The 12,105-nt window shown below is 42.4% G+C and overlaps 1 protein-coding gene across 8 annotated transcripts in view; it reads left to right on the forward strand.

Annotated features, from left to right (window-relative positions):
- WDR7 (WD repeat domain 7) overlaps window positions 1-12,105 on the forward strand; it is a 217,179-nt gene that overhangs the window by 145,624 nt on the left and 59,450 nt on the right. For all 8 annotated transcript variants that reach the window (XM_083575496.1, XM_083575498.1, XM_083575497.1 and 5 more), the window contains one exon: window positions 10,502-10,619. In XM_083575496.1, the coding sequence (XP_083431622.1) occupies window positions 10,502-10,619 (118 nt within the window). The remainder of the gene's footprint in view (window positions 1-10,501; window positions 10,620-12,105) is intronic.

Below are 12,105 nucleotides of genomic sequence, written 5' to 3' on the forward strand. Positions count from 1 at the left end.
TTGCCAGGCAATTGTTGTTATTCTAGGCAGAAGGCCAGAACAACAACAACAAAAATGACACCAAACTACAGACTTGCATTTTAAAAAATTACATTTCATTCCAGTATATACATGGTTAATCATTTTAACTTACAAACTTTGATTTAGTTGCCCTGATTTTTATAAGCAACTAAAGCAGAACATGCCAGATCTCTAGTCACAAATAGATTTATGCCACTTAATAGAACCAAAGTGTTCTAAAATCACAAAATATAACAACATGTAGGTATAAGCCTACCATTGCTCCTTGCTATTTAAAAATTATAAGAAAAGTTTGTTCAGAGCTGACCATTTGTTAATTTTTGCTTCCGGTGCAAAGTCTGTTCAGCAAACTTTTCCTTTAATCCCTTTGTTTGATGCTTGTAGCACAACATGTCACCATTGTTTCTGATAGCAATATTTTTTTTAGTATTACTATTAAGAATATTTAATGCCTCTACCCTCTGTTTTCTGCTTGGTGAGTACTCAGAGCAGCTTACAAAAACGGAAATAATACAATAAATAATAATGTATAATACATAAACCACATAATTTTAAAAAAAGAACTTGCTAAAAGCAGAAATCATTTTAAAAAAAGAAGTTAAGTAGCAGACTATATTTTGGTTGGGGAAAAGAACAATCCGGTATTACCCTCTAGTTCTGCTGCAGTGTTAGCAATTCATGTGCCTTGCCTAAAGAAAAAGACAATAAAGTCATCTCTGTGACAAGAATGTGTTTTGATCTGTGCACTCCTAGCTCAAAAATTATATTCTGAGGCATGTTCAAGCATCTGAGAATATAAATGTCATGGATGAGACAACACAACACACTCTTGCATGTATGAGAACGACAGTTGCACAGTTTTCTCTCAAGCTCTCAGTATACTTTCCCCCTCTCATACTGCTGATGAATTTTCCATGCATTCATTTTAATTATTTATGGAGCAGATAACAGGCAAAAAGAAGAAGATTGAAAAAACTGCATTTCTGCCTGCAGCCTTGGCACTGCAGTTTGCCATGAAAAGAAATTTAGATGTGCCATGGTAGAAATCGGGATTTCTTTGTGTACCCCACAGAATCGTTTTGCAGCATACACAACTGATAGTACTTACTCTATAGCATATGTGTAGAATCCTTCAATAAGTCTCCAGTAATTCCAGCTGATTTCAAAGTTTCAACGATTTAGCTGTTTCTTTTTCTTTTAAATTTAGATTATCACTGCACAAAGAGCCCTAACTCTCATCTTTTGAAAGGGAATAAACTGTTATTACACATTCTATTAAAATTTCATTTATATGAATGTGAAAGATATAAGGTTTAATTCTGATCCTTCCATGCAGTTGGTACTGTGTTTACATTAAACTATTTCTTTTTACACACACACACATACACACAAACATGCACACCATCTCTCGTATCATTTTGAAATCAACAATTTTCCTTCAATTCTGTAATTATATTACTGTAAGAATAGTAATAGATACTCTTTCCTTGCATTAAGTTTTTCTTTATAAAAAAATCCTGTTCAATATCATGTGATTGAGGTAGATTACCATGTCAACGAAACAGACCTGCACAATTGCTTGCCTTATATGAATATCCCTAGTCATCATTCTGAGTCATCAAATGACTTGGACTTTTTGTGTACATAGTGCAGAGATGAATATTCAGAGCCACCTTTTCAGTGCATTTTCTGGCAAAGTGAAAGAGGTAATGGATATAAAGTATTGGTACCAGCTTGAAATGGTTTAAATAAAATCTTCTTGTCTCTTTGGGGAGTAGGTATGTTTCTGTCTGTATCTTTAAATACAGCTTTCATGAAGACCATTTATAGTTGTTGTTATTGTTATTTTTATTATTATTAAGGATTCTATTTTCAGCTTCCTAGCGCATCTCTAGCTGTCATAAAGATTAGTATTGCTCCCTGTATACAGAGCTGCTGAATAAATGAATGTATCAGCATGTAGCCTTGAGGAGACCAATGCAATTTTCATCATGATAAATTGCATAATAAGCGAGAAAGTGTTTGCTTATTAATCCATAACAAGATTTAGATTGAAAACGGCCTGTTACATCCATGACAGGTACAGTACTGGCTTGCAGAAGGACTTAAGATGGAAAGAAATGGAGCAACAAAGTGTGCAGGGGGTTAAGTGTGCATCTTACCCTCCCGGTGCCCTGCTGAGCTGCCCCTTTTTTGTGCCTGATTTACCGTGCACAACAATAAGAGCGCACAGCTGCCTCGCTTCTGTCTGTGATGTTAAGCATGGTTTATAAAGGAGCTTTTATGTCGAGCGTGTGGTTCCGAGGGGGTGGGGGGGAGAGGGGGGAAACCACTCCGCATTTATTGACAAAGAAAAACACACGCGGTGTTTATCTTTTTGTGTGTTCGGTGCGCATCTGTGTGTGCGTGCACACTGAATAAAACACATCGCCGAAGCTGCAGTATTCTGCCGAGCTTTGAATTTTCTCCTGCGCGAGGTCTAAACCCATCTCGCTCCCCCTGCCATCTTGTGCCTCTCACCTCCCTCCCCGAAAAAAAAGAGAGAGATTAGACTGTGGAAGATATGTTGAGTGGAACTGCACAGAAGGATTAAGAGTATTTTTCTAGCATTAATTAGGCTTTGATTTCTAGGCTTGGACATCTGTAGGGATCTTTGTTGCCCATAATTTCCCTCCTTTGAATTATAAGCTGCAGTTTGATTCAGATTACTCTGTACAGTTTGTTCTTGCACACTTTGGTATAATTAAGCACCGGCTTTTAATTTGATTTTTTTAAGTGGTGGGGTTGTTGTTTTTTTGAGGGGGTGCAATTTATCAGTACCGTTCCTGCATAGCTCCCATCCATTTTGACGGAAATTGCATTGAAGCAGACCTTGGTGGCAGTGAGAGCCCTTTCTATCTTCAGGCTGCATTAATCGATGATGGCAAGCAACATATAGACTCCGGTCGTACAAAAAATATATATAAGGAAAAATATATCTGATTGTGAGTGAGAACCTGGGAGCCAGTGGAGAGATTGCAGGATATGAACATCAGATACCAAGGCTTAGATATCTTCTACCCAAAGAATTCATGAAGGGCTCGTTTGTCCTTCTGAGTTGAATGGAGTGGTCATATTTGGGGGGGGGGAGGAATTAGTGATTTCCTCGTAATAAACAGAAAGTTCTACAACCCAGTTGCCCAGCAATAAAACGTTTGTGCATGTTATGGTGCCATCCTACACATGTATTCAGAAATAAGCCGTATTGAGGTCAGGGGGGCTTACTCCTGGGTAAGTGGGGCTACAGCCTTTGTGCCTCTGAATTGCTAGCATCGGAAATATATGAACTGGAGTTATTCTTTTAAATTCATAAGTGTTTACATACTTATGAACAAGTTGTTTACAAATTAAGTATATTGTGTGTTGAGACAAATGTGCATATGCTTTGGGTTGTGCCACTGGGTGGTTTTTTAGGGTGGTTGAAAGGAATGTTTCTACCCTTTTATCATCTTGAAGTGACCTTATGAAAATGCTTTCCATCATAGTGTTTGTAAGTCTTAGCTGTTTTCATATTTTTCAACTAAAAAGAAAGAATTCCCCCATCCCCCCAAATCCCCAGCTTTGTGCCCTTTAAGTACTGTAACCTGCTTGTTAACTATATTGGTTGCAGTGAGGGGAACTTAAAATATAGCTTCAGTGTGGAAAATACTAATAAGTTAAAGGTTGAGATTATATCATCATTGATTGAGCTGGGGCAGAGGACAACACATGCCATTTATTTATTTATTTATTTGCTGACTTTATGTCCCACCCTAAGGTGCCAAACAGTCTAAAAACAATTGCATTTAAAAACATTCTCGAAAAAGTTACAGTTAAAACCATTACTCCGCCCAGGGATCTAAGAGTTGCAAAGAACAGAATTCCTCACCCACCAAAATGTCTAGGGAAATAGGAATGTTTTCAGATTTCTCCTTAAAGTGAATCATGATGTTGACAGACACACCTGAATAGGGATGGCATTTGAAAAACAGGGAGCCACCACTGAAAATACCCTGTCACACCTGCAGATTGTAGGGTCTGGGTAGTTGATATTGGGGGCGATGCTCTTTTCGGTATTCAGGTTCCAAACCATTTAGGGCAGGCATAGGCAAACTCCGGCCCTCCAGATGTTTTGGGACTGCAACTCCCATCATCCCTAGCTAACAGGACCAGTGGTCAGGGATGATAGGAATTGTACTTCCAAAACATCTGGAGGGCTGGAGTTTGCCTATGCCTGCTTTAGGGCTTTATATAATAGTGCCAACACCTTGAATTGGTCCTGATAGCTCACTGGCAGCCAGTGCAGTGCTTTCAGGACCTGTGCAAAGGCAGGCATTTTAGCAGGGTGCCCATTGCAGTAGCCTCCACCCTTTCCTTTGATATGGAGGCATCAAAAACCGGCATCCACTTCCTCTTGGAAAGCTATTCTCTGCTATGTTGTTATGGAAGCTCGACTGTGCTATACTCCTCAGCAGAAGTTCCCAACCCACTCGGAACCCGTCAACCTAAGCCTACAATATGGGACACATTTGAATTATTTGGCATGCATTTATCCATCTTCTGTCTTGCTTTTTCAGTGCTAGGAAATGTTCCATTGAAAGACAAATAATGGTTGTACAAAAGAGAGAGTTTGTCTGTGGCAGCTCACCCCGAAGGACTGAGAAATTGTGCCTGCTGTATTCTTTGCAACAATAAAGGAACTCTGGCTATTTTTTTGCATTTGGATACCACTCCTCTGTTTTTTATTTCTTTCCATACAATCCTTTCTTTAAATGGTGCTGGCATCACTGGTGTGATCTCTCTTACATCAGGGCGTGCCTTACTTGTGGATCTGAATCACGAGCTGACCAGGTGCTCTGTTGCAGGTGTGAGGAACCTGTGATCCTCAAGGTATTGCTGGTCTCGGCTCTCATCAGCTCCAGCTCACACAGCCAATGGTCAGGGATGCTGGGAGTTGTAGTACAGGAACATCTGTTGGGCCACAGGTTTGCCACCCATGCTCTGTAGTAGAGCTTTCCGAACTTTTCATGTTGGTGACACACTTTTTAGACACGCATCATTTCATGACACAGTAATTCGGTTTTACTTTCAAACCAGAGGTTAAACTAACCCCTTTCCAGCCCCAGGAGGAGCACGGGGAGCGTTTGCGTGACACACCTACTCACTGCAGCCGACACACTGTTGTGTTGTGACACACAGTTTGGAAAGCTCTGCTCTATAGGCTTGACAATTAAAGCAAGGTCCAGATCACTCCAGATCTGTTAAAAGTTTACTCTTTCAAAAGAAAAAAAAGGGGGTTGCATGTGTGTTAGGGGAATATGCTGAATATCTAAACTGAAACATTGTCTTCATCTTCATTAAATATCTTCAGTATTCAATCTACTCATTCATTCCATCAACACAAGGAATTTTGGCTGTTCAATGGACCTTCCCTTCCCTCTCCTCTTCCTACACACCTTAAATCTGTTCTGGGACAGATCTGGGGGAGGGATCATGGTGAGAAGGGTGGCTCCATTGCACAAGTGGAAATCCTTGTGCTAAAGGAACAAATGCATTGGATACCACCCTTTTCTTAGTTATTCTGTACGGTGAAGCATTCTAATATCTTTGTAACTGTTAGATATTATGGAGTATTCTAGTACCATAGCATTAACACCAGTAGCAATATCAGAGAAACACAGGGAGCTGTTTTACTGCTTATCCATTCAGCCCACTATAGTCTACCATAACCAGAAGTGGCTCTCCAGAGTCTCTAGCAGAGAAGGTTTTCATACTTGCTGCCTGGTCTTCATAACTGGCGATGCAAAATAAACTGAACCTAGGATCTTTTGCAAAGCGTGTCCTGTCGCACCAAGCTTTGGCCCAGTCCCTCCCCAATCAATATCCTATTCATGCTACAGATTTCTTTTAACAGTAACACCCATAAAAAGGTAAAGGGACCCCTGACCATTAGGTCCAGTCATGACCGACTCTGGGGTTGCGGCGCTCATCTCGCTTTACTGGCCGAGGGAGCCGGCGTACAGCTTCCGGGTCATGTGGCCAGCATGACTAAGCCGCTTCTGGCGAACCAGAGCAGCGCACGAAAACGCCGTTTACCTTCCCGCCAGAGCGGTACCTATTTACCTACATGCACTTTGACGTGCTTTTGAACTGCTAGGTTGGCAGGAGCAGGGACCGAGCAACGGGAGCTCACCCCGTCGCGGGGATTCGAACCGCCGACCTTCTGATCGGCAAGTCCTAGGCTCTGTGGTTTAACCCACAGCACCACCCACGTCCCTTAGTAACACCCATAGCATTTTATAAATATGGCTTCTTGCATAACAGCAATCTGTGCGTAGGTGGGAGTGGTAGGCAGCCCCCCTCGTAGTGTTAATGATGTGGAAGAGTAAACTCCTCAATAAAATATTAAGCACTGGGACCAGCCTGGCTCTTCCTTGCCCGTCTTAGCTTTGCATCTGCCTCTATTTTGGTCTTCTGACTTGGTGCAGTGTGCCTGCTCCTTCATGCAGATTTCTTGCTCTGACAGACCAGCTGGCCCAGCTATAGGAAGAGGTTAATCTCTGGCAACACATACTAACACTACAGAGTGTCATTAATGAATTAACAAGGAGCCTGTTGCTTTTCGGCGGGGGGGGGGGGAATCCATGCTTTGCCCGACAGGAGGAGGGAGAGTGCTGTTGGCAGAAACACATACAGATCTTTCTTAGGACAGAAATTCTTCGGACTTTGCATGTTACCTTTTTAATACAGCTGCCTCTTTCCAGGGCTGCACTCAGAAGGTTCATAAGTACAACATTTTGCAAGTTTATCCCGTGTCAGCAAGGGGGTATGTGTGCAGAAGAAAGAGATAGGAGGAGGCTTGAGTAGGGCATTGATCTGGGAGGAGCTTCCAATTTTTCATGAATCTTTAGACACGTGTGCCGTGTCCAAGGGTACACCATGGCTTTCAGTACAGCTGTTGCCATCAATCAACAGATTAATCCACTAAAGTTTAAGTTGATTGATTTGTGAAGGTAAGTTGTAACTGGTGGCCTGGTAACTCCTTTGTTTGATTCTGAGGTTATTTCGATGACTTTCTAGAAAAACCAATTTGTGAGTTACCGTAATTTACGCTTCAGCGTCTCAAAACAGCATCCATGTTAAGGTTTGGGTATTTTTTTTATTTATTCATGCAAATACATTTAAGTGCATCGAATCATTTGAAAGGAAAATACTTGAATTGTTGATAACCCTGTTAAAAATGCTGCTTGCTCATTCTGCTTGATCCGAGGCAGTAAAAGGGTCTTGGGTAAATGGGTAAGTGTTGAAGTCACCCAGTCTGATAAGAAGGTACAAGGATTCTGTACCCCCTTTTCCCAAATGTAGAAAAATCATGAGCTCCAACTCTCGTTTTGTCGTCTTTCTAGACTTTTTCTCATCTTTAAAAAAATAGAGAGGGAAGTTTTTTACTCCTCTTTCTTCATTCCATCATGTTACCTAACAGAATTCTCAGCCAACAGTTTTTTTAACTGTAAGTAGCGTTATGCTAAGTGACATTGCAAATGAATGTTTTTGGATTTTTTAAAGAAGTGTTAGCTCATAGAACAGGGCTCTTTCCTGCCCATCATCCTTGCTGTATTCAGTGCATAAAAAGGTAAAGGGACCCCTGACCATTAGGTCCAGTCGTGACCGACTCTCAGGTTGCGGTGCTCATCTCGCTTTATTGGCCAAGGGAGCTGGCGTACAGCTTCCGGGTCATGTGGCCAGCATGACTAAGCCGCTTCTGACGAACCAGAGCAGCACACGGAAATGCCGTTTACCTTCCCGCCGGAGCGGTACCTATTTATCTACTTGCACTTTGACATGCTTTCAAACTGCTAGGTTGCCAGGAGCCGGGACCAAGCAACGGGAGCTCTCCCCATCGCAGGGATTCGAACCACCGACCTTCTGATCGGCAAGCCCTAGGCTCAGTGGTTTAACCCACAGTGCCACCCATGTCCATTCAGTGCCTACACAAACACAAAACTGATTCTGAGCATCAATGGTTACATCATTTGGGACTTGCTAGTGTAAATGAAAGGTGAGGAAGAGGTGACACGATAGAAGTTTATAATCTTATGCATGGCGTGGCGAAAGTGGATGGGGAAGTTTTTTTTCCCTGTCTCATAACACCAGAAGTCGTGGGCATCCAACAAAGCCAAATGTTGGGAGATTCAGAACAGATAAAAGCACTTCTTTGTGCAGCAGCACATAGTTAAACTATGGAACTCACTCCAACAGGAGGCAGTGATGCCCACCAACTTTGATGGCTTTAAAAAAAGGATTAGAGTAAAACTTGGGGGATGAGGCTCTGTATCTCCTAGCCACAATGACGGTGTTATACCTGCACTGTCAGAGACACTATGGTTCGGAACACCAGTTGCAGGGAATCGCAGTTGGGCAGAGGGCCATTGCATTCATGCCCGCTTGCAGGCTTCCTGCAGGCATCTGGTTGGCCACTGTGAGAACAGGATGCAGGGCTAGCTGGGCCATTGGCCTGATCCTGCGGGCTCTTCTTATTTGCAGGCAGATTTGCAGGCAGATGCAAATTGAGGGGGAAGTCAGTGGAAATAGCAACCTGCTTCCTTGGATCCAAATCCTTGCGATTCAGCTTAACCAAAAAGGTTCTCTCTGCAAATGATTAGAAGAAGGTGGGAAGGATCTTACAGTGATTTAGAGTTACAAATGCCAGCTGAATTTTTAGTGTGTAGTGGAAGTGTGAATTAGTATACGTGCCTGAAGACTCGTCCAGGTCTTCAAGCTACGGACTGGACAGCATTATCAGGCTTTGGAATTTGCTCATGTTCTCCTTACAACTGGACACTTTTAATTCTTCCTTTGCTTCCTGTTTGGAGCAAACCTGAGGTTGCTCAATTTAGACATCTCACAGTGGTTTATTTACACCAGGAACTGAAGGAGGAGATTGGTGTAATGGAAGCAGCGAGTATGCAAGTTGGAGCCCCGCTCATGATGGCCAGACCATTAACTGGACCTTTTTCATTGTATTATATAGTATCTGCTTGTCAGCAGATAATAAAGTACTAGTTACTTAAGGGAGTCCAGGTAGTTTTACAAATATTATATAGATAAAGCAGAAATTCTAAAACGGAGATTATCTCCTCCCTTGACAAGGGACCCTACCAAAACTGCAAAGTACCCTGTATCAAACCACAATTGGCTTAGGTTTGTGTTCTCTCTGTCTGTCAGGGGTGCCAACTTGAATAAAATATTGTGGGGACCAGGTAAACACCACCCCACATGATCACATGATGCAGTACACACATACCATTTAATGGGAATGCCTATCAATTTTGTGGGGGCCCAGCCCCCTCAAAGATTTTATTGTGGGGGCCAAAGCCCCCAGGAGTTGGCTCCTGTTTTCTCTACATTGCTCTCTACTCCACATAGATTTAGGCTGAGAAATATTGTTAAATGCTATTCTGAGGATGAAGAAAGCTGATACTTACTTTAACTGTTCCAAATGCGTTACTCAAAGCTGGCTCTCCAGGTTACTACACCCATTAACTATATTTTCAAATGTCTAGGTATTAGCCATACATCAAGCTCAGTTGAGGTGTTTACAAATGCCCTACAGTGAGACTAGCAGGAAGGATCTTTTCGCAGTTGTTGGCCAACAAAAGCAACCTAAATTTAAAGTTTTTTCTACTGTATAAATTACTGATTGTTCACTGGCTGCTTACTGGTTGTTCATCGTAGCATACTAATCCCTGTGCTTTCCAGTATCCTAAAGTCAGTGGTGTTGTTGGCAACAAACAACCAGATATTTTGTGTTTGAATAAATTTTGTCCAGAGCAATGTAAGAAATTCCACACCTGAACCTGAACACCATGTTTTTGGTGGTGGCTGGTCTGCTTTTGGAATGGCTGAAGTTTGGAAGAAGCTGACTTAATGCAGCAAGCCCAAATGGAAATGAAGTCAGTATTTCCAGGGCTCTTTGGCCCTGTCAGCCGGGATAAGACAGGGTGGGGCGGCGGGGAGAGAGACACCAACTATACTTGGCTGATTGCAATAGTAATCGTTGCAGAGTGATGTGCGTATTGCCTCTAAAACTTTTGCCAAGAAATAAAACTGTACAGTTCTTTTGCATGACACTGTACATTTGTGTTGGCCCGGGTTCTTGATATGTATTCAGTACTACGGCCAGATAATTTGTTAACAAGGCCTTTTTAACACTTTGGACAGATGCACATACTGTTTTCAATCTTCACGGTTAATTATTTGATTTTGTATTAGATGCTCGAACACCCTGACTCCTAATCACTCCTCATTGTTGGAAGTCCATTATATTCTAACTGTTTGAGTGCTCCCGTTGACCTTGAACTGACATTATAAGCTGTGTCTAATCTTTTCACTCTATATTTCTAATGCTTCTTTTCTTCCTCTTTTGCCCCCTCCCTTCTCTCTTTGTCTGATCTCTGATTAGCATCACAATGGGGCTGCCTCTGAGTCCAGCAGCTGACTCCGCCCGCTCTGCACGACACGCTCTCTCGCTCATTGCCACGGCCAGACCACCCGCCTTCATAACAACTATTGCCAAGGAGGTGAGCAAAAGAACTTTTCCAGGGCTCGCTGTGCTCCACTTCAGAAGGAACAATTGCTTCCTTGTTTAACAACAAGAAACATCTGGGCTTTCACCATATATACAGATATATATGTGTGTGTGTGTGTGTGTGTGTGTGTGTGTATACATATACACATATATATATATATACATATACATATACATATATATATAGTGTTAGTATATTTTATTGTGTGTACTGGCATACAAGTGCAATATGTACGCGGGTTTTTGCATGTGCGTGTTTTGGGCACACACATTATATATGTGTATAAAGAGGGGTGGAAAACAACCAGACAGTCCTTCAGTCAGGCTCCGAATCCATAAAGTAATCTGCAGAGTAATTTCATGTGTATATTTATTTGGGCCTCGGGCTCTGAGCTGATGACAATATTGTCAACTGTACTCAGAAACAGAACACTGTCATATATTTAATCATTGCTTTGTAACACTGTACTGTGACTTAGAGCCAAACTAGACATTTGCTTAGTACATAGCATGCAGTTTCATATCTGCTTCCCCACCCTGCACATATACTGGTGGATATGTGGGGGGAGGCATTTTTTACTTGCAAGGCAGCATGCAGGGGGGAGGATGCTTTACCCCCCCCCCCACACACACACACTGCAATTGGAATGGAGAGCCCCCCTGCCACCCCTTGCATGGGTCAGAGCCTTAGAAGGCAAGTCCCTATTAAGAAGAAACAGGCTCTCAGGTAGGAGCTGGGAGGGTCTACCTTTCTGAGTATGGATGAAGGATATGATATATATGGAATGAAGGGCCTTTGTATATATTCTTTTTCTTCCTTCTTTATCTTTTCTGTCTCTCTATTTCTTGATTTTTCTTCCGTCTTATTTTGGTTTTTTGTTATTCTTTGTTTTTAGACTAGTTTGACGTTTATTGTATTTTATCTTGAAAACTTTCAATTTAAAAAAAAGGAATGTCCCTATTGGGAGTGAAGGGATAAGCTTTTGCCACTCCATTGCTCATTGTCATATTCTCAGAGCCACCCTGTCTGTGTGAGAAAACTTGCCAGCACATGCAAAGTACCGTATTTTTCCGTCTATAAGACGCCCCCGTTGTATTTTGGGGGACTCCAATTTGAGAAAATGGGGGAGATGGCCCAGAGTTGTGGAGCTCACCAGACATGACAAAGCGTCTGCCCGATAGCCACCAATAGTTGGAAAGCGCAAGCACAATTGACGCAGTGGAAGCAAATCCACAGCAGCCCTTGCCACAGCCACCAATCACCAATCCATTGAACGAAGTAGCAGCCAATCCAAAGCAGCCCTTGCCACAGCCACGGCTACCAATCACCAACACAATTGCCGCAACAGCAGCCAATCCAAAGCAGCCCTTGCCGCAGCTACCAATCACACACCCAATCGCCGCTGACAACCTCCTGCTCGCGGCTGCAACCATTTGCCCGTCCCCCCTCTGCACTACCCGTGTATAGGACGAGCCCT

This window comes from Podarcis filfolensis, assembly GCF_964270895.1.
Source record: "Podarcis filfolensis genome assembly, chromosome: 11".
Lineage (NCBI taxonomy): Eukaryota > Metazoa > Chordata > Lepidosauria > Squamata > Lacertidae > Podarcis > Podarcis filfolensis.